Source organism: Triplophysa rosa, linkage group LG4 (genome assembly GCF_024868665.1).
Source record: "Triplophysa rosa linkage group LG4, Trosa_1v2, whole genome shotgun sequence".
NCBI classification, from domain to species: Eukaryota; Metazoa; Chordata; class Actinopteri; order Cypriniformes; family Nemacheilidae; genus Triplophysa; species Triplophysa rosa.
The window spans coordinates 8702458-8724693 of NC_079893.1; the positions used below are offsets into that span (position 1 = coordinate 8702458).

The 22236-nt window shown below is 37.7% G+C and overlaps 2 protein-coding genes and 2 non-coding genes across 5 annotated transcripts; 3 read left to right on the plus strand and 1 right to left on the minus strand.

Annotated features, from left to right (window-relative positions):
- Nucleotides 1-190: 190 nt before the first annotated feature.
- Nucleotides 191-407, plus strand: LOC130553728 (small nucleolar RNA U3). Its single transcript, XR_008962893.1, has one exon. It is a non-coding gene; the product is annotated as a small nucleolar RNA U3 (small nucleolar RNA).
- Nucleotides 408-2252: 1845 nt separating this feature from the next.
- LOC130553727 (small nucleolar RNA U3) lies at nt 2253-2467 on the plus strand. Its single transcript, XR_008962892.1, has one exon. It is a non-coding gene; the product is annotated as a small nucleolar RNA U3 (small nucleolar RNA).
- Nucleotides 2468-4650: 2183 nt separating this feature from the next.
- On the plus strand, nt 4651-9953 carry vps37a (VPS37A subunit of ESCRT-I). Its single transcript, XM_057331702.1, has 12 exons — nt 4651-5079; nt 6300-6374; nt 6461-6578; nt 6787-6887; nt 7138-7342; nt 7568-7638; nt 7740-7867; nt 8099-8157; nt 8581-8649; nt 8863-9006; nt 9288-9395; nt 9487-9953. Exons 1-11 carry the CDS (start codon nt 4970-4972, stop codon nt 9360-9362), a joined length of 1155 nt encoding a protein of 384 aa, XP_057187685.1. The 5' UTR covers nt 4651-4969; the 3' UTR covers nt 9363-9395; nt 9487-9953.
- A 497-nt stretch (nt 9954-10450) lies between these two features.
- mtmr7b (myotubularin related protein 7b) lies at nt 10451-18298 on the minus strand. 2 transcript variants are annotated; one of them, XM_057332693.1, is made up of 14 exons: nt 18037-18297; nt 17382-17501; nt 16929-17091; nt 16227-16384; nt 15650-15778; nt 15362-15496; nt 15040-15172; nt 14813-14922; nt 14323-14448; nt 14181-14230; nt 13334-13534; nt 13009-13143; nt 12187-12313; nt 10451-11661 (listed from the first exon to the last, which is right to left on the minus strand). In XM_057332693.1, the coding sequence occupies exons 1-14, from the start codon at nt 18058-18060 to the stop codon at nt 11338-11340; spliced, it is 1935 nt and encodes a 644-aa protein (XP_057188676.1). In that variant the 5' UTR covers nt 18061-18297; the 3' UTR covers nt 10451-11337. The 2 variants fall into 2 exon arrangements, with proteins under 2 accessions (XP_057188676.1, XP_057188677.1); XM_057332694.1 differs by having other exon boundaries at nt 11492-11661; nt 12159-12313; nt 18037-18298.
- Between the last annotated feature and the right edge of the window lie 3938 nt (nt 18299-22236).

Here is a 22236-nt window from a genome sequence, read left to right on the forward strand (position 1 = left end):
ACCTTTGCCCATAAATATGAAGTATGAAAAAGCATGAAAAATATAATTATGAAAATAACATTGTTTTAGACGTGTAGTCATTCGTGCTATACAGAGCGACCTCAATGAAATCTGACGCTACAGTCAGAGTACCGTCTGTGAGACCGCGAGTGTCTGAATAGACTCGGGCTGGTTTGTGGTGACAGAAATTAAGACTATACTTTCAGGGATCATTTCTATAGTTATTAACTAGGAAATGTGTTTTTAAAAGAGATTAGTCTCCCTAACTACGATGAAGAGTTTTGAAATCCTTTTCTGAGCGTTAATCGGGCACTGAGAAGTGAATTAATTCACACGCTCGGTGTTATTGATGATCGTCCCGTATCACTTTAAGGTGATATGGGAGAAAAGGGTTTTAGCGGAGTAGTTTTGGTAAGATGTATGAAATAATAGGTTTTTTTGCGTGATGTCGTAATCTTTAACATTTACGTTGTATTTCAGGGTGAAGGTTGTGATCAACTCATTTGGAATGTAATATGACTTTTATTCGAAAATCGACTATTGACTTGTCTGAATGTCACTTATTTTACACACACATTAATATTAATAATGTAAATTGTGTTTACCTTTGACCGTAAACATGAGGAACGAAAAAGTATAAAAATAATATTGTTTTGGATGATTCTTATAAGTTATACAGCGCGACCCCTATTCATAGGAATCTGACGCTGGAGTACCGTCTGTGAGACCCCGAGTGTCAGAATAGACTCGTGCTGTGAGACCCAAGTGTCAGAATAGACTGGCTGGGTTGTAGGAGTGAAAGCTAAGATTGTATGGCTACTGTGAAAAATTCTGTTGTTGGATGCGAAACGAGATTCCAACATACGTCTTCGATACCACGATAAAGTGTCTTAAAGTTCCTTACAGAACGTAAATGCAATATCAAGAAAGGAAGTTTTTCATGTGCTTTGTGTCATTGATGAACGATCAGCGTTATTGAGTAATGTGGAGGAAAGTGTTTGACCAGAGTGGTTATTTAATATTTCGTGAATAATAGATTATCTTACTATGGATATAAGTCTGTTTCGGTGTGTGGTAAGAGTGTGTTCTATATATATCGTTAGTGTATGCGTGTTCTACATAATTCAAATTGTGATGTATAACCTATCTGATGATATGTGTTTTACTATGGACAATCGTCATTTGCTTTGTACAAATATCCCTCGTTGACAGAACTCGATGTACATTGGGCGACTTCCCACCGGACATTTGATACAGACGTACCAATGCACGCTTTAAAATAATACAAATATAAACACTTTATTAAGAGTTCTAATTGTTCTATACGTCAGATTATTGTTACCTATTTTACTATCGAAATTCGTCCGTTGTCTTATAATGTTAGATATCACTCGTTGACAGAATTCGATGTACATTGGGCGACTTCCCACCGGACATTTGATACAGACGTACACGCTTTAAAATCCTTAACCCATATAAGCCAAATATAATACAAATATAAACACATTATTAACAGTTCTAATTGTTCTATACGTCACATTATTGTCACCCATTTTACTATCGTAAATCGTCCGTTGTCTTGTACATATGTCCCTCGTTGACGGAACTCGGTGTACATTGGGCGAGTTCCCACCGGACGTTTGATACAGACGTACCAATGCGCGCTTTAAAATCCTTAACCCAATTATAATACAAATATGCACACTTTATTTACAGTTCTAATTGCTCTAAACATACATTTTTATATACCCCTGAAAGTTTGTACACCAATAATAATTTTACGAAAGTTTTAAAAGAGAAACATACATTCTCGTATTTGATTGGTTGCTTGTTCATATAGCATTATGGGTAACCGTTTGTTTAAAAATAAAAGTGAATTTACCGCTTTACTACAGTCAAAATTAAATGTTAAACGTGGTTTTCGTACTATAGTTAACTACGACAATAAGATCGTGCTTTAAATGCACAGTTATATAAAGTCGTTGTTTTTCTCATTGGTGAACATGGGTAAGCACAGTTTAGATGCGATTTTATTTCTACAAGTTTGTCTGTATATGACTATCTATTACATATGATATTAATCAGTATATGTACTGTTTACAAAGCTTTGGCGGGTGAAATATTATGAAATGCCAGTTAATATGCTTTTTCCCATCGCTTTTTGGTTATATTGACCAAGCTGACTAGTGAACACCGTCTGTGAGACTCCGATTGTCAGAATAGACTCAGGCTGGTTTGTCAGGTGTTTAGTTAAGACTATACTTTCAGGGATCATTTCTATAGTACTTAACTAGGAAATGTGTTTCTAAAGTGATAAGTCTCCCAAACCACGATGATGAGCTTTGATACTTCTTTCTGAGCGTGAATCGGGTGTGCAGTAATGATTAAGTTCATATGCTGTGCATCATTGATGAACGTTCCTTACTGTTTCACGCAGTGGGGAGGAGGGGAGTATGAACAGAGTGGCTTGAATAAAGTTAAGGAAAGATTGAACACTTTTATTATGTCGACGATTTGATTTAGGAGATCTTATTGTCGTATAATTGTTAATTGTACTGATATTTTTTAAAGTATTACTTTAATATTTTTGAAGTAAGAGTATTATAAACTGTTAACGTGTTTTAATCTTCTATTCTCTTTAATATTTTTTATTCTGTTTAAAAATGGGAATTACACGTGAGAAGGATGTTACCAAGATCACATTTAAGACGCGACATACTTTGTAGGATTTCTGTGAATTAAAAGGCACAAACCAGAAACAGTAATAACCAAAAAATGGAGAAAGAATGGTCCTTTATTCAACAAGCAAGTTTTTAATAACCATGTGACCATTCTGAAAGCCGGACAACGGGGAATCGTGTCGAATTATAAAAAAACTTGGAAACCTTGCATGAGTATTTAAAGCACCAAATATTGACGTCTGTGCTATCAGTGTAGTGAAAACCTTTGGTTAAAACATGTTCTAATGACAAGGTTGGCTTTGGGGCAAGCCACTTATGTTTTGCCAAAAGCCTCTTATCTTTTTGAAGATTGAAAACGTTTCACTAAATAATAAATAAATGTATATTATTAGGACTTCTAAAATGTTTTCGTGACGCGGGTTGTGGTAGGTTAGCGTTATTTTACATTATTAAACGCAGTTCTGAAGCGCTGGTTGTGCCGTACTGTTAAACAGTACCTGATCCGGCCAGCAGGTGTCACTGTTTCTACGAACGTCATTCAAGAGCTAATGAGTTATACAGTCGATCTGCAAAATTAACTACTTATTTCTAAATTCTAAGAGTATTTTTTTACTGTTATATGCTGCAGCTAATAATTTGGTAAGAGAATTTTGTGTTCAGATCATTTTAAGTCTCTTTGCACTGCTATTGTGGACCAGGTTTATAAAAGTCTATACAAGCTTCGGGTCATCTCTAATGACTGAGAATCTTGCTCAAACCACCTGTAGAGAAGTGGGGGGGGGCGCAAAATGGGGGGAAATGTTTTTGATTTGAATCCATCACAAATTCAAAATACCTATGTTTTGCGTTGTTTTTGATTGTTTAAATTGATTAAACCATGAAACCAAAAGGTGTTTTTATTGTGTAGCAAAAGTTGATGTTCATGAAGGGGGAAAATGCGAGTATTGACTGAGAAACGGAGGAAAACCTGAAAAACTAAACCTGAATCTGCGGTCGGAAGGAGACGAGCCGGATGACTTTGTAAAATGCTTCAACTCAAAATCACGTGATTGAAAACAATCTTTCAGTGACCTATGTTTAGTGTGCACGCGATGCGCGCATTGACACAGGCAGGCAGACTCTCTGTGTCCAGCTCGGTCCTAGTACTTCGCCGTGGCGATGACGGCGTGTGGTTAAAAAAGTGAGGGGGAACATGAAAGTGAGGGAGACACGAACGGGATTTTGAAAAGTGAGGGGGACATGTCCCCCCTGTCCCCAGTGGAAATTACGCCCCTGACTATATTGGTATACTTTTTACATAGCGTTTTTTTAATAAGCATTGCGTTAGCAACTCAAGAGTCATGGGTTCTATCTCAGGGAACATATATACTGATAAAAGACATGTATAGACTAAATGCACTGTAAGTCACTTTTGATAAAAAACGTCTGGCAAACGCATAAATGTAAATGTTCTCAGGGGGCTAAGCCCACTATCCCCTCCAACCCTAGCAACGCCCCTGATTGACCTTGCATGGAATTGCCACGGAATGTTATAAAAATGTAAAAAATAATTGTAATACCAAAATTCATGTCGACTGTAAATTGAGATTGGCTGCTGGGCTTGGAAACAACAAAGAGCTTCATTACAGTTTCACATGTCCTCTTTCTTGACATAAAACACATGCTAATTTAATACATTTTACCTTAATTTCTCAGACGAGAACAACCATCTGACACGTACAGACGTTGACCAGTCCACATTCAGTCTTGTGTGCAGAGTTTTGCCCCTTTTAATTTGGATAATAGGTGATGTATATTTGTTTTTAAACCATATCTTTTTTATTGACGACAAATATTTAACAACACAGTAATAAAAATGTATACACTAGGGGGAGCTTGATACAAGCGTACGTCCAAATAGTAAAGATACAGAACATGTCTCTTTAAATTCCTCACCGCTGAGAGTGATGACGCAAGCAGCGTTGAACAGCTTGACGTCACGCTCACAGGGTTGTTTTCTTCCGAGCCCGTGTATTTGAGACTACAGCTTAATCTCTCACACTATTTATTGAAATTTAAAGGATCTTTTATCCTCGTTTTTAACAGCCACAAGCTTTTCGTTTGTTTTTCCCATGTACCCATTTAAACGAGTGATCGGTCGCTAATATCAGTAAAACACCAGATAAAGTCGTGGCTAATGCTAATGGTCGCGTTGGGCATTTCTTAAATTTCTGTTTAATTTCGTCACACCTTTTTGAACTGACACCGTCAGGAGATTCAAGCATTAGTTCGTGTGGTAGGAGACGATAATGAACTGGATTTTCCCACTTTCCAAGGGCTCCGGATCGATCCCTCCTCTGAACAGTTTACAGAAACAAAGACAGAGACAGATCGAGTCTCTTAAAGCTGCACACACCAAGTAAGTCAAATATATATTAGTTGAATCAACAGATGAATATCTAGATAGAAGCTGTTCAACAGTAAGTTAGTTAAAGTTAGTGTTAGTGGTCTAATGTTTAGTCACGTGTGTGGTGCTCCATAAATGTTAGGCATCGATTGTTCAGTTTATTGTAAAATAAAGTCTTGATTTTCAGTTCACTCGAGTATTTTTATTGGGAGCAAAATTTGATTGGAACAAGAAAAACAACACAAACTAAACAACGTTATTTCCTGCTGGGTCTTCAACACGTTTGATCAGCCTGGGGAGTCATCCAGAATGTGCTCAGTGTTGTTGTTGTGTGTACTTGCGAGGAACAACTTGTCTTATAATCGTAAAATGTCAAAAATGGACACACTAACAAATTGGCACAGTCAAACTCCTCCTGCTGAAAATCCATCAACAGATGTTTAAACCTATTACAAAATATCTTCATGAAGGGCCTTCCAGTATCTATCCACCTGAAAAAATCCCACCAGCTCATTACCAAGAGAGACCCATAGCGACCATTAGTGTCCAATAAAAAACAACACTATTCTAATGAAAACCATTGAATTTCTGTGATGTTTTTACTTAAAATGTTTACACAGGTTTGTTGAGGGGTGAGAAAATATCATTAGCCTGTTATAAAAGCACTGAAGGTCAATGCAATGTTTCACTATTATTAGTTAGGACAAACCTGTGTGTCTGCTGGATGTTCAGATCAGATGTACTGTGGTTCAGATTAAAGTATTAGCTCAGTACTCCAGATCCGTTCTTACTCAGAAGGACAGGTCTTAAATTAGTGTCGTAGTACACCTCTAGTTTGTCATTTCTCAATAGATACAGGCTTTAGTTTTTAACATAGGCTTTTTTATAATTCCCTCCAGAACTGTTAAAAGCTTATTTTCTAAAAAAAATACAATGCATAATTGTACTAATGGCTACTTTAATATTATTTATGTTGATGATACACCATGCGACATGAGTTAAAAAGGAACATATTTCTGGTTGTATGATGTTTATTATTGAGTCTTACTAATGGCACCATGGGGGACATTTGCAATCTCACTAGTGACATTATACTGAAGTGCATCAAATACAGTCACAGGTAAATGGGTCATTTCCATATAAGTGTTATTTGATATTTGTCAGGAAGTGGAGACGTTTCACATGTGGACTTAAAATGTCACATAATCTAATGCTGTTCATGATGTCTTCAGTCTTGCAGAAATCCAAAAGGATGTGGAGTATAGAATTCCTTTTACTGTCAACAACTCAACAATTACTGTCAATATGTAAGTTAACGTTGCATATTATTTATATCTATTTAATTTGCATGTATTTGACTGCTGCTTCATATATTGTGACATGTCATTCACAGCTTGCTCCCACCACAGTTCCCTCAGGAGAAACCAGTGGTCAGTGTGTTTCCACCAGTAGGCCATCATTTAGTAGACAGTAATAATGGAACAATGGTTACCAGCCTACTCATTACTAATGTAAGTTTTTGTTATTGTTTTATTACTTATGTAGAATGTATTTTTCTGCATTGCAAATGAATAATCAGATTTTCTGATCGGGTTTTTGTTGTACAGTTGGATAAAGTTTCATTTAGTTTTATTTCTCTTTCTGTAGTGCATTACAGAACATGCTGAATTTTTTTTATTTTGTTTTCACTGGCTTCTTATTTTCCTTCTCTACCCGAAGTTCGGAATGCATTCAGATTTAGGAAAAGTAATCCAGAGTTTACTAGATGAATTCTGGACAAGTCCTCCTGTCTTGATGTCAGGCAACGCCACCTTTCAATTGTGAGTAGCCTTCAGAATTTGATCTTCCACATCCATAACTTGAATATTTAAGGATACTGATTCTAACCTGTATAACTTATTTACATTTATTTGCGTGATTCGCTTTTTTTTACAATTATTTAAATTTAGCTTCAAACATACTGTAACCCTTGTTTCTTCGTTGTTTTGAGAACTGCCTTGTGCATTATCTGATATGGTCTCTTGTCAGAAAGAACTATAAATTGTCCTCTTGTTGTCTCTTGTGGCTCAGTATGTACAAACCATCTGGGATGCCTCCTTACCCAACTCAGAGCTTCCATTTTGTTCCTGCCTTCCCGCCACAGGACGGTCAGCGACCGGTTGGCCCTGTGTCACACGCAGGGGTGGAGTCTCAACAAGCCCCTCCCCGTCCAGCAGCACCATCTTATGGACTCATAACAGACCTTCCTCTTCCAGTACCAACCGCTGACTCCCAGGTACTTAAAGAGAACTTACTCTCGAGTTGGTAGCAGCTGTTGTGCTTTGCTTACACTGCACTGCATTTCAATGCATTTAAAACCCAATCTTTAGGACTGACTTGAGTCAGATAGATTTTGGTAAATGTGAGGTGCCGAAATGGTATTTCAGAACTTTCAGATTCAGTTATTTGAATTACATTAGTAAAGGCACAATATTTACTTTTGGTCTTCTGATCTCTGTAGTCAGGACTGAATGGACACATGTACAAGATGCCTGAAATCCCGGATTCATTTCCAGAACTCTCTGAGATTAGGTACGGTACTGATAGTACGGTACTGATTCTGCTGATACTGTTGTGGGTTTGTCTGTTCCTTTATTTTTTACATTGTCTTCGGATTGTTTGTGATCTCACAGTGTTTCCCAGCTGAAGGACATGAGCGATCAAGACGATGTGTTGTTGGAGTTCTTCATGTGTTTGCCTCAGCTTAAACAAGTGACCTCGGATAAAGAGGAGCTGGTTAATAACATAGTGGAGATGGCCAGTGAGTTGTCTGAAAAACATTGCCAATCGGCTTGTTAGTGATGTTAATATCAAATTTAGACTATTATATTTTTTCAGTGCCAACTGTTTATTTTCTTGTAAATGTTACAGTAAATGATTTGGAACGTCCCAACGTTTGACATAAACCCTGAACTCAAACCTGTGACGTGATGTGGTTTATTGTTTTTGGACAAAGTTTGCACATTAAAGAGAGAATTTATTTAACTTGCAGAGAAGAACTTGCAACTTGAGCCTCAGCTGGAGGGCAAGAGACAGGAGATGTTGTGTAAAGTATGTTTTCTCAAAAATATTCATATTCATGCAAAGACATCCATACAGTGAGGTTCAAACATCTAAGACTATGTTGACAGTACATTTTTTGTTCATTTAGGATTTTTTTTGTTAAATGTAAATTAATTTTGTACGAGATTGTACAAAATTCATATATATATATATATATGCTGCATATATGCTCTTTAAATCATTCTCAGATTATAAAATAAAAAAAGTATTATAAAGCGAAACAGGGACATGCTAATACTAATTCATGTTAAGTTTGCAACATTTCATTCAGATTGCTATGCCAATAATGTCATTTTTAATGTACAAAATGTTAGATTTTCATATGTTAAGGCCTCGGAGATTTAGACCCGACTGCAAGTCTCTTCTTGGAGGATGCTAACTGCATTTTCTGATGGGGTTTTTTTGCTTTAGTTTGAACAGCTAATGCAGATGAAGTCAGTATTTGAAACCAAGATGCAGAGACAACATGAGCTCAGTGAGGTAAAGCCAAGAAAAATACTGTTGGTCGTTTACATACAGTATGACAAAGAAAATGTTAGTACTATTTTGCATATACGCATTTGTGTTTTTCTGCCTTAAAGTTTATGCAGTACTTTTTTCAGCCTTATGTTTTTAGTAAATTGAGTTATATTTGGTTAAATTTAAGGGGAATAAAATACACGTTTTATCTGAAATGTGTTTTTGCTCTGACAGAGCTGCAGTCTCAGTGCACTGCAGGCCAGATTAAAGGTAGCAGCCCATCAGGCTGAGGAGGAGTCTGAGGAGACAGCTGAGAACTTTCTGGAAGGAAAGACGGAAATTGATGATTTTTTAGCCAGCTTCATGGAAAAGAGAACGGTATTACAACTAATATTTATTTTGAAACAACGCTTAAAATGTAGAAGTATTCAAATTTGAATCAATTTTACAGCAGCAGGATAAACATTTACAAAAAATGATCACATAGTTTTGATAATGTCTTCATAGATATAATACCACCTATCGCTACTGAAATAGCAAGTAACCAATCTTAAAAACAGTACTCACTTTTGATGTTTTTAAAATAGGGCTGATATAAATAATTTATGCTCATCCCAAATGTTAACATGTTAATAATCTTCTGTCTTAAATATTCCCAGCTTTGCCATTGCAGAAGAGCCAAAGAGGAAAAGCTTCAGCAATGCATGAACACACAGTTTCCTGCCACACATTAAAGCGAAGGATTGGTGCTCTTTTCTTAGAGGAAGGTAGTCTATCTTGTCTTTCTCCAATCTTAGATCTTTAATGAAACCGTTTTCAACCTTTGGGTTGAGTAAACATGAATATTCTTTATCGCAGGTTTGGGATCAATCTACCAGCAGATCAGAAGCCAATCTTGTGGTCTACAGCTTTGATTAATACTTCTGCAAAGAGATTGTTCTTCAAAGTGATTTTTGCACAGGATTTTACAAAGTGTTAAGTTTGAATAGACCATATGTCAGTGACGTCTGGATGTGCCCGGTCTGGCTTTGACCCAAAGGCTGTAATCAGAGGAGAGCAATCTGTTCTTATTAGCTGTCAGAAACAGGCAGTTTGAAGCTTATTAGATAGTAGGTAAAAGTACCGTCAACTTGTTATTTTAAGTTGACTTTGCGACAAATGGTGTTGGGCCTTGTAAGCACTTGAAAATGATCTTAAACAATGTTAATGCTGCCGGAAACTTAACGACGACAAAAGCATACTGTATTTAATAATGTTGATAAAAACCTTTATTATTGTATTATATCTTTATTTAATTTGATAGTTAATAAAACATTAAGAATGTCTGTTATGGTTTGTTTCTTAACATTACTGCCAGTTATGTTTATGCAAGATGCTACTCATATTACCCCAACCTGAAGGTCACTTGCGTTAGCTCAGGTTCTTCTGGTTATTCATGAATGAAGTGTGTGATATTTTGCTAAAATACTTTCTCCTATCACAAAGGCAACTGTAAGCCATTTATAGGTTGCAATCTTGAAGAGTATAAACAATGTGGTTTTGTGTGCTAAATGGCCGACAGTAAATGACTCAACCAGTGGCATCATTTTTGGGCAGAACTAGAATGGTTTAGGTCAGCAATATAAATATAATATAAAGACCAGAAAACCAATAACATGTTTTTATTTGAATGGAAGTTGTTTAATTGTAATGCAGCAGAGTCGTATGGCAGCCAATGACTTAAAACATCCTCAAAGAATAGAAGGCCTAATCTGCATAGCAAGATTCAGGTTCGCAATATACCTAAATGAAGCTCTAGAATTCAAAGCGAATGATGAAATGATGTTAAAAATGACACTAGACATACAGAGTTCGTCATGTAGTTTGCTTCTCGGCAAACAATTTATTGAGGGTATTTGTCCTGGAAAGTTTATGTTCCAGACGAATCACTTTTAAAATCTACTGGTATACTTGAAACATTAAACAGAGGGATGTTGTGAAGGCTTGATTGTCTACATTCTACAGATATACAGAAATTAAACATACTGTAGTATAGGTGCCATTTCAACTCCGTATAAGACTTCCTTTAAATACAAATGGAGAGCACAGACTGGAACATAGTTTTGGCAGGAACTTTTTTAGGAAGACATGGGCTATGTTCAAAATGGAGTACTAGTGTACTGTATACTATATTTTAAGTGTGTGAATAAACGCCATAAATTGTAGTATGCCACACTGTGGTCACATTCAGTAAACTTAGCAAATATTGTTATTTGGGGAATAAAAACAGTTTGTTGTCTATTTGTTAAAATGCTTTAAAAACTGGTTTAACTCTTATCAGTTCAGTCAAAAGTTGTTTAAAATTGGGGCATTGACATTTCTTCCAGATCACTTGTTGCTAGAAACAGAAGTTGAGAGCAATGCATTGTGGGATAACATATTCCATGTGTGTTGTGTTGTGTATTTGCACGCTGCACGCAGTATATACCATATGATGCAGAAATAGTTTGAGTAGTGTAGCTTCGGAGAATAACAAAACCTGTCAGTACTGAAGGCTTGAGGGGAAAACTGGTCGAAATATACACAGCAAGTTAAATAAAACCAAAGACACTACAATGGAAATAAAAATTTAAATACAAATTCACACACCTATAAAAAAAATTAAAACACAGCAGTTCCCAGATACCCGTTATTGTGCTTTTTTCACCTTCCTGCCACCAGTTTTGTTTTTCAGGCGTTTGCGTTGACCCCCTCATCACTATCAGGTTCCTTAGCCTCATCTCCGGCACTTGAGGAGTGGCTGCTGAGGTCAGCCACACCTGACTCGAAATCACTGTAGGTTGAAAGGTCATCAGGGTCGCCGCTCATGGGCGGGGCCGGTGACACCAGTGGCAGTGTGAAGGAAGGAGGGTGTGTCTCGCTTCTCGGGTCGGTGAAGTAGTCTAGAGGGCTGCCGAGTTCACCCTTGTTTGGGATTGGACGGCGGACTTGTTCAGACGGCCTGTTGGTGTTCTTTCTCTCCCCCAAAGTTTTCTTTTTCAGCTGAGCGAGTCTCTGTTAATGTGAAGAAACCGTTGTCAGTGTTTAAAGAGACTAAAGATGATCTGAATCAATCTAACAGATAGGGATCATTTATATTACATCATCAGTTATTTTGTATTGTTCGTCCCATTTTGTTTAAAGAGATTGTTCACCCCAAAATTTAAATTCTGTTATTTACTCACCCTGATGTTATTTCAAACCTGTATGACTTTCTTTCTTCTGCAGAAGAAAATATTTTGAAGAATGTTGATCTGTCATGATTTGCATTGGTTTTGCGTCCACACAATAGAAGTGAATGGGGAACAATGTTTTTTGTTTACTAACATTCTTCAAAATATCCTCTTCTGTGTTTTGCAGAAGAAAGAAAGTCATACAGGTTTACAATGAACCTCAAATTCATTCTGCGTTCATGTGGTACTATAGCTCACATACAGTGATGTCTACCAGCGGTTGTGTTTTTAAAATGCATGTGATGCTTATATGTGATATTTATGCATGCTTCTGTATGCCTTGTCCAGCGTCCGTCTCCCGTGGTACCTCCTGGTGGCTGCTAAGCTCCTCCTCCAATTGCTGTGACTCGTCCCTCACTGCGTTCAGGCAATCGGCGGGAAACTGCTGTGAAGCCACGCTTTTCTCAGCACGGCTGTACATCCCCTTCCAAAACCTACAACATCATTCCCATTCGCTTAAAACAGTCGAATCAAAAATGCTCCATGACGAGTCACACAAATTCATGTTCCATTATTTTAACATTTTAAAAGACCCTCTTATCACATGATTGTCTTTTATCTTGCTAAAGAATTTACTGAAGTGGGAGGTGGAGAACTGACTGCTGTGTTTTCCCCCATCCGATTCTAAATTAGAGAGGTCACCGCCCTTTTTCTGTTGCTAGATTGGCCACTTAAAAGAATGCACAAAAGGTGTCAACTGAAACTATTAAAAGCCCAATTCACTTTCAATTTGCATTCATATTCACATCGAGCTTTGTCACTTCTGAAGCATTTCGTCGCTGTCCATCCAAAACCTTGGATGTCCATATTTGGTGTTTTCAAGTAACTTAAAAAAAACACTGTACTTTTTAATTGATTGAATACTGTTGTCAAAGTTTACAAGAACTTTTAACACTTTTTCTTAGTTAGATATTTGCAAAACCCAGTGACAAACATAAAGGGTGACTAATAATAATGGTGTATGACAAAAATAAAAATAACGAAATAGGGAGATACGAGGTTTCATAAGGACATCAGCGAAATGTAAAACAAGCCATGTGACGTGTATCAATGCCTACTACACAAAGGGATGTGAAAGGAGGTTTCATAATGCCATTCATTCAGGGATGGCAGGCTGTGGTTGACTCACTTGAAGCAGTAGGCGGTGGTGAGAGGCTTGAGAACACCCTGTGTTTGGCTGTGGTCTGTCCTATACAGAGGGTTTGTGTATTCTGCCCTGTTCTCCCACAGGTGAGGCCACAGAGAGTGTGTTCGGTCCTGTATCCTGCAAAGTGTGGAAGCACAGAGGGAAACTGAAAGCAATACAAAACACTTCTAAATCTAAAGGTCTTTACATAAAACCGATACATCTGTAGTTATGCAGAGCCGCACTTTTGACGGTCGGCTTAAAGTCTGGTCCCCTTATGCAGCATTCCCCGTATAAAAAAACGACAAAAAGTGGTTGATTTTCTTACTTCAAGTCTTTCCTCTCTTTCTGGCAATTGCCAATGAAGTTCCCGTACTGGCAGGAGTAGATGTGCGTGTGCAGCTGTATAAGGAATCGTTCATTGAACTCGAATGCGCAGGGGAACTGCTGCATCAGCTGCCAAACACACTCCAGAAACTGATCCATGACCGGCGAAACTTCCTTAGGGTCACCGTCCAGGTGAGCGTACCTGGGTAGTGCAGAATACAGTTAATCGTGTTGATCCACAAGGCGCTTGTGAAATTTATGATGATGCAATGCAGACAATGTCCCCGTTCGCATTGTGCAATCACATTGAGGGCACATGTGGTTTCTCTGTCGTTTGTCACAAGGTATGACAAAGCATGACAAAGGGTTTTTAAGGGAAGTCATCTTATTCTACGACCTTGTAGGCAACGGCGTTACAAATGCAGCTTCAATCTACTTGAATGGAGAAACGCCGAGGTCTCCAATAATGTTTGTCAAAATAACATTTTATTAACTTCGAATCAGACATAAAATATGACAAAGTAATGCTGGTATAACTGTATTTTTCAGTCTGGACCATATTTGTTCTAGTTTTTATTCACAAAAACATGACTTAAACGGATATAATCTCTAGATGTCTTGCAAAAACAGGCATGAGAGACTCAGTGTCTATGTATAGCATATCTGATGGTTTGGTCACTGTATCTGCTATGGATTCTGGAATAAGGCCTATGTGTTCTCACATGTTGTCCTTGTGAAAATGTTCAATCAATTACTTAATTCAAGGAACTGATTTCAACTATAGTGCATACGTAATCTCTACCACGTGATATACACAATCTCAAGGGAGTGAAATGGAAAATGCAAACCTGTGGGAAAATTTGTGTCCGAACGACACCCAGTCTTTCTCTATTAGAACCTGTAAACAAAGCGACAAAACGCTATTCATTTATTCTTTATAGATATTTGTACTGGTTTTATTCTTTTAAGAATAATTAATGAAATGATCACCATCAGTCCTTTGATGGTTCTGTAGTATGGGTCTAGTAGTACACTAGCTACTGAACAAGCCTGAGCCGTCCGATCCCAGCCGTCTGAACAGTGCACCAGAACACTTACTCCATCTTCTGCCACCGCCTGTGGAAACATAACAGAAACACAAATAGAAAAGTTTTGAGTCAAAACCATGACAATCATTTTGTGCCATTTCGTTATTGTTATTATGGTGATTTTTGGTACTACAGTATTCTACCAATCATAGGTATGGACATAGGTGTCTCAATATAATTGTCTTGACAATAACTGTGACATTAATGCCATGGTTATTGGTATCTTATAATAGAGCCGAAAATACTTTTCTGATATCATGAACTGTCGATTTAAAGACTAATGCTCGAATGCTTGGATCTTTTCTTTTAATTGATAATATATCTTTTTTTTTTAACAGTTGCGTCAATTTTATAGCTCAAGGCTATTTTAAAGATTTTGAAAGGAGTTCTACCTTAGCAATAAAGACTCCAGACTCTAGTATAGCTTTGACGTGTTTTAACCATCCAGAATTCTCCAGACCCCACAGGAATTCACTCATGGAAGGAGACACAAGATCGGCAACTGCAGAGATAAAAGAAGAAGAGGTAACTACTTGCTGAACATTTTATCTAGATAAAATCCATTAAACATATTATCGTTACAGATGCATAACAACAAAAAGCATGAGTCCATCTATACCGTCTATAAGCTTCTGTTGGCTGTTTCTCATGACGTGGATGTTTTCTATACCAATGAACTGCAGTTTTATGTTGGTGTAGTGGTCTTCGTTCTCGTATCCCTTTCCAGCAGCACGATTTGCCATTGCATTAAGCTTGAAACAATTACAAACGGTATTAAAGTCACAACACTGCTAGTGTTTATGATTATTTTCAAATGCACAACGTAATTTATTACTTTTAATACCTTTAATATTTCAAATGTTTTCAGGTGAATCTCTCAGTAAAATCGCAACATCCTCTCCAATCAGTTCTGTCACCTATTTGTTTTCATGACCTCTCACCTTTGGCCTCGTGTCCACCACATACATGAACTCGCTGACAGGGTTCGACTTCATAAGGGCCTGTAGCATCTGCTCGTCGTCTGAGGAACGCGCGCTGAAACCAGAAAGAGGCTGACTGCTCCGACAGATAGACGCCTGGAAATACAAAGTGTGGAGGTGAAGACAGCAAATGTTCACTAAACAGAGAATAATGAAACTTGGAGGAAGAGCTGAATGGTTGAAAACTGAGAAGCCTGCAAAGGGTCTGCTTGCTTTTAAAAGAAGATGTGTCACCATTTATACACTTACACTGGTGTCCCTGTGGAAGTAAGAGAGAACGGGAAGGCGCCCTCGACTCCGGAACTTGGCACTGCCCACAATGACTGCAGGAGAGGCTGACATTGGCACATACAGCTCGGATGGGTAAGTGTCACACAACTGCCAATCGAAATAGTTTGATCAGATTCTTTTATGTCTTTAAATTCCACATCGACACTATTTACATGCTTAACGCACAGTCCTGGTCTATTTGTGCATTGTTTACTTGTATTGTGACCTGTATGAAAAACTTGCTTTACCTCTAATATGACTTTCTTTCCCTTTTCTTTTTACAGAAATGCCCACTTTTCCCAATCCAATCAATTCCTGATTGATAACATCAAGTCTCAGAATTGACAAACACTCCATTGCACCTTCTTCTGCCAATATTCTAGCAAACATTATAGTCCCACTTCAAAAATGCTATTGGTTGAACCAGGTGAGCCATAACTTTTACAGTCTTGGGAAAGTTAACCTACTAATAGTTGTCACTGTACATTAAACTGGGATAGAATAAGTATTTTAGCATCAAAGAACAGGAATGATAGAGCTGTGATGTCATACTGACTCTGTACTCGTGATTGGCTGCTGTGACATGCCAGAGGTTTCTGGGTATTCCCATTCGACTGAATTCTGCCTTGAGATCAATGAAGCCCCAGGCCTTTTCCCTTAACTCTTTATCTAAGTTAGGGTTGAAGGAAAAGCAGAACAGCTCTCCGTAGTGCTCTGTAAAGAGAGACAGAGAGAGAGAGAGAGGGTGTGAAAATGCTAAGGCCTTCTCAAAAGCTCAATAAAAGCTATCAATGTGTTAGGATAAAAAGCACAGTGTTTCACAAAAAAGCAAATGTATGGATACTTTTCAACGCTTCGCCAATTACAACGTGAGCAAAGGATACAAAGGGCCTGAATTCAAGGAACTATTTCTGGCCCTTTTCTGTCCACCAATATTACATATTACAGAAGAGGATAGCTTTGGTCACCATTCTCTTTCACTGTATGGCAAAGAGCCACAAACGGCTAAATGGTGGATGACCCCATAGAAACAGCTGCTGATGTGGCATCTAGTTATATAGATTCTATACACACTGTTGTTCTCTGTAGAGCTTTGAACATCATGCACTGTCATGGGCCAACAGAACTGTCGTGATTAGACATGAGATTCATACACTGGTCATGCTAAGGACGTTCCTCTTACCAGAAAGGGAACTTTCCCAGGGCACAGCGGTCACAATACTAGCATTAGAATATGTGTTTTTATTTTGGCTTTTACCTGGGCGTGATAGATGAGTGAGGGAGGCCAGCACATCTAAACAGTCCTTCTCCTGTGGGATTAGCAGTCGGTAGACATGGAAGTTTTTACAGCGGATAATGAGAGGACTTCCTGAAGGGTTTGTCGGAAGTCTCTCCACATTACTCACCAAACTGTGCAGAACCTAACGGAGAAAAAGAGATCCTCAGTGTTTTATTCTTTTATGACTTTCAGGTATACAGTTGCAACAGACACGTTTAGGTAGATATAATGAGAAAGATACAGTAAAACCATTTAACAAAATCCATCTAGTTGCTCTTTAAACTCAGATGAAAGCTACAGCAAATGTGGCGATTTAGAGTAAACTCTATAACATAGTGGATGACGACGTGTGTTCCTGTGGTAATTCGGATTATTTGAAAAGTAAGTCTGATCGTCTGCATGGAGGATTTTGCAGCCAGTTTCAATTCCTACCCAGGTCTCTTTGCGTGCCTCCAAGTTGTCTACAAATATAGTGTGAGTAGAGGAGAGGTACAACATTCCCAGTGTGGATCTCCTGGGGTTCAGCCAGTCTATCATGCGCACATTTTCCACCTGGAGGGAAACACGTCACAAAAAAACAATTCTGATATCTCAAGTACAGAAAAATGTGATTAAAAGAACATCATAACTACATTTACAATGACCCTGAAGTATTTCATCATTGCTTTTCCCAGCTTGGCATATTTCAAGATAGCATTTGAATACAAATGAGGGATGCAAGCATTGATATGGCCAGAATACTTATCATGCGTAAAATTTGCAGTAAAATATCATACTTTGATACTTAGTGTATACATAGGAAGACCCGATGACTCCCACATTTATTCAGCGTTCAGGCTGAACAATTGATCCGATTGAATTTCAAGGGGTTGTGTGAATGAAGATGGAGGCTATCGTTGTGGCCTATCACCGGGTTTATTCTGGGAAGTTCGTTTATTTTCAATATTTTCAATAATAATATTTGCGAAATGTTACTTTTTAGAAAACCACATGGCGTTCAAGCATAAAGACATCTGAAAGATAAATGCTGCACAGCGTGCGTTTATGTGATAGCGGTGCATAAGAGAAATGTCACAATGAGCGTTACCTTTGGTGTTCTGATGTGCTCCATCCTAGAGACGCCCGTCCAAATGATGCGCAGAAAATGTATCCCAACCGACTGGAAGATCGGGTCTCGTTTACGTCAGAAAAACAGAACCCGGCGTCGCATTTGAACAAAAAAAAGCATCATTTCACAATGGGTTGACCCGCACGTATTGTGCTTCCAGCCATAGTCGTGGTGTAACTGCGGGGATCCGCTGTGCGTGAGTGCGCGCGCACTGGCTGGTACACTGTGGTCACAACCCGCACACTCCGTATCCTAGTATGGCAAAGAAGTGGCTCATGAATATTAACTAAATTGCGTAGCATTTACGCAATACTTTTAAATGATTGGGTAAACGGCAGCTGAGGGTAGGCGGGCTTTAGTAAGAATAGCGAATGAACTATGAGTAATGTGCAGCGAGTATTGTTCGTGAATTTCTGATTAGTGTACGTGACTGGATGCCCAGAGATGGTAAGCAAGTAACGTCACAGTAATCTATTTAATATTTAAAACACAATTCCTTGTCGTAGTAGGATTCTTAATTTCGCAGTTTCGTGGATTCGTGGAGTTGTTCTGTATTGACGCATGCGCAGATGCCTCTCTTCAGGAACGAACCATCATCCAGGCTGGATGCATCGTCACTGAAAAAGTTTAATACTGTTTTGATGGCTCATCCAGTAAATTATCAAAAATAAATGCTTTATATGTTCCTAACCCTACGCTCGTAATGTATTTCTGTGTATTACTATAGTAGTTTTAACAGACATTAAAAGTCATACGATTGATATAAGATCGATTATGCTCAATAGACCCATCCGTTACGAATTTTTTTTGTAGGTTTATTATTACAGAAAACCATGGCTAATTTGGGGTACCAAATGACACATCATCAGTATCACCTTTTTACAAATAAAAAATATATTTTACAACATGCTGCTCATGACGTTTAGAGCTACGTCATTTCGCGTATTTTAACTTATTGCTCAAATTTTATATACACGATTACGCAAATTCTGTTGTCTACTAGGTGCTATTTCAGACATTACCAAAAGATGGCGCTAAATCCCCAAAGTTATACATTTACAAAGACGATGGGTATGACGTTCTTACAGCCTCCGTACAGCGATGTGATCAAAGATGAGGTGAAATTTAGGATCTACATATTCCTATTCTTATTGTAAAACATTTCTTGTAGTCAATAGTTTTAAATACGAGCATTTTATAAAAGCTTATGTTAATACGTCAGTAAAAAAACTTAAACGCTTATAGCAAGTTATATGACTTAACGTTATACGATTTTAAAGAACATTAATGTTAGCTAGGCTAACAATTTGTTGTAATTATATTGCGAAATATATAATATATTACTTAATATAAGAGAAAGTTACGTAAAGTATAGTGTAAATTGTTGTTTGGAATATTTTATAACCATACCAACTAAATGTTTTATAACCATACCAACTAAATGTTTTATAACCATACCAACTAAAGGTAATGTTTACGTCAAGTGCTCCAGGTTAAGTAATTACGGTACTGATAATTACTAGTAATTACTCACGGTAATGAGGTTTACCATGGTATTTGTAATAAAACCAGTAAGCAAGCTCATACTTGCATTGTCATAGTAGTAATCATAATTTAACTGTGATATTTGTAGAGAAACTATTTGTGTTTTCATTTTGGAATTTTCCAACAGAACAGACTCGCTTTTATAGTCTTATATATCCTTCTTTGTTGCAAATATTTAAAGGTTAGGAGGATACTCCACCCAAAAACGAAAATTACCTCAAAATTTACTCACCTGCAAGTTGTTTGAAACATGTAGGCCTATACATTTATTTGAACACAAAGAATGACATTTGCAAGAATGTAGGAAAGCAAACAGTTGTAGAGCACCTTTGACTACTTTTTTTTTTTACAAATTTTTACTACTATGGTAGTCAATGATGTCCCAGAAATGTAAGCTGATAATTCTTCCAAATATCTATGTTCAACAGAACAAAGAAATGTTTACAGGTTTGGAACAACTGGGGGGGGTTAATTCATGACAGATTTTTCATTTTGGGGAATCCAAAATTAATTGGGGTTAATTTGGGGTATCCCTTTAAGATTATGGTGAGCGTGTATATTTTATATTTTTAGAACTTTAAACGGCCATTCTCAACAGATAGGTGAGACTTTATTGAGAGATTCTCAATCGTTGTGCAGTTTGCTTTTTTCTGATTCAGATAATTGTATACTGTTGCCAGAGGTATGTGTTAAGGTCAGTGTTTCTGCATGTTTACTGATCTATTTTGGGTCATGGAAGTTGCACAAGGCCCAAAGGAACTACTTGAACATACCTTGTCAGGTGCAGGTGTAAGTGCATGTTTGTTCTTCACTTTAGGGTGTCAGTGGAACCTGTTAGTGCTAATAAAGAAAAGCATTTCTTCTTTTGGTGAGTACGTGTTTGTAACAGTGCAGAGGTAAAACCAGTGACAATGTTCCCAGTCTGCTCTTTACTAGAAAATACTCCAGTCTTGCAGTTGTCAGAGCTAGCATGATAAGCAAGTGATGGACTGCTTGCTTCAGTATCATTTCTGTTTTACTCTTCTGACAAATAACAGCTACACTTGCACTAGTCTCAGCCTCAGACGTCACGCCCACGGTCCGTTGGCTGAACGTCTGATGCATATGGCACACTTTTCTGGAAACACTTCAGCACGTTCAAAGTCGTCATCTGATTGGTTGAATTTCACAGGATTTCCGGGAGACATGCGTGTCGTGTTCTTTAACGGTCCGCCTGGAAACAACAAAGCCTTCTGATCTAAGAAGTAAGCTGTCGTGTTTACAACGGTTGCTATAAGAATTCATCACGATTGACTAAACGCTCAATTCTTAAAAGTATGCGAAGTTCATGGCATAAACTTATAATCATTGTTGTTACTGTTAACTTTTGACACGTTCATGAATGTATATCGGTCTGTTACTGCGGGGACATTTCCACGCCTCTAAACATGACGCGGCACAAAACGAAATGTGATTGGTTGATTTACCTGTGAGTCATATGGCTTCTTGGGCGGGCCTTTCCAAAGAAAGTGGCGATAAGTCGGTCTGGCTACGCGAGACTACACTTGCACAAACAAACAGATACTATTTGCCTTTGGTATTATGATACATTAAACTTAGTTAAATGCTTGCTGTTCGATAACAAGATTGTTATAGTTTGAAACTACCGCTATTTGCCACATTTGGAGTTTTGAATGATTTGTTTATCATTTAACTTGATACCCAAATGACCCTATGCTGTGTTGCTTGTGAGGTTTGAGTTTAATATTATTAGTAACTCTATCCACGAAAGTCTGGTCAAGTGATGTTGAGTGGAAGCCCTGAATGGCTCTTAGTCCAATGTGGGGCGCTTGGGAAGCATGTGACCTGCAGGGTCTCCTACAACATGTTCTTGGGTGGTCAGGATTGTCCGTGATCTCCGTTATATGTTTTAGTGAAGATGGATGCAGCTATATCTTTAATGACCCCCATGAATGCAGTAACCAAACACTAATAAAGAAAGCTGGAGACTAGACATAAAGGAGTCATGCCCATTTATGGGACTAGCTAACATGTTATTTATACCCCTCTATCTCTATACCAAAGAACAAGCTGTGGACTCTGATACTAGCTATGGAGTGTGAGTGTGTAGTGGAAGAGGGTGTTAAAAAAGCTTTGAACAGATAAAGAGTGAAATTAAAGCCCTGCTATCTAGGCTGTTGGCTCCACATACACACGCATCTGTGTGTCCAGACTTGGAGTGTTGCCATGAAAGTGATAACAGATTTATTTATTATACTTGGTTGCATAAGGTAATTTTTACCTTGGCTAATATAACATAATGTTACTAATTCAAGCTAATTTGATTCTTAGATTAAAAAAGTAGTTGAATGAACTCTGTTCCTCTTAAGTACATGTATGGATGAGAAATCACAAAGTTTTATAAACCAAAAAACAGTATTAAAAAACGGAATTGTAAGGTATTGTAAAAAGTAAAAACTGTATAATTTTTTGTAAATCTGAACATATTCATTTTTTATATCTTTAAAAATGTTTTTTTTAATGTTACATTTTTAGGGGAGAATATTATATCATGCTTATTTAAAACAAATGTCTCTTGGTTTGATATCGATGTGTAAAGCATTGCTGTAGGTTATATTGGACCACTGTTGAAAA

Excerpts from the sequence above, each read along its gene's own strand:
- vps37a (XM_057331702.1), top strand. The coding sequence starts at position 4,970 with ATGAACTGGATTTTCCCACTTTCCAAGGGCTCCGGATCGATCCCTCCT. Across the intron at positions 7,343-7,567 it reads TACCAACCGCTGACTCCCAG|TCAGGACTGAATGGACACAT; the intron begins GTACTTAAAGAG and ends TGATCTCTGTAG. Across the intron at positions 9,007-9,287 it reads GCTTCATGGAAAAGAGAACG|CTTTGCCATTGCAGAAGAGC; the intron begins GTATTACAACTA and ends AAATATTCCCAG.
- mtmr7b (XM_057332693.1), bottom strand. The coding sequence starts at position 18,060 with ATGGAGCACATCAGAACACCAAAG. Across the intron at positions 15,497-15,649 it reads ACTTCCACAGGGACACCAGT|GCGTCTATCTGTCGGAGCAG; the intron begins GTAAGTGTATAA and ends TTGTATTTCCAG. Across the intron at positions 11,662-12,186 it reads AGCTTAGCAGCCACCAGGAG|AGACTCGCTCAGCTGAAAAA; the intron begins GTACCACGGGAG and ends TCACATTAACAG.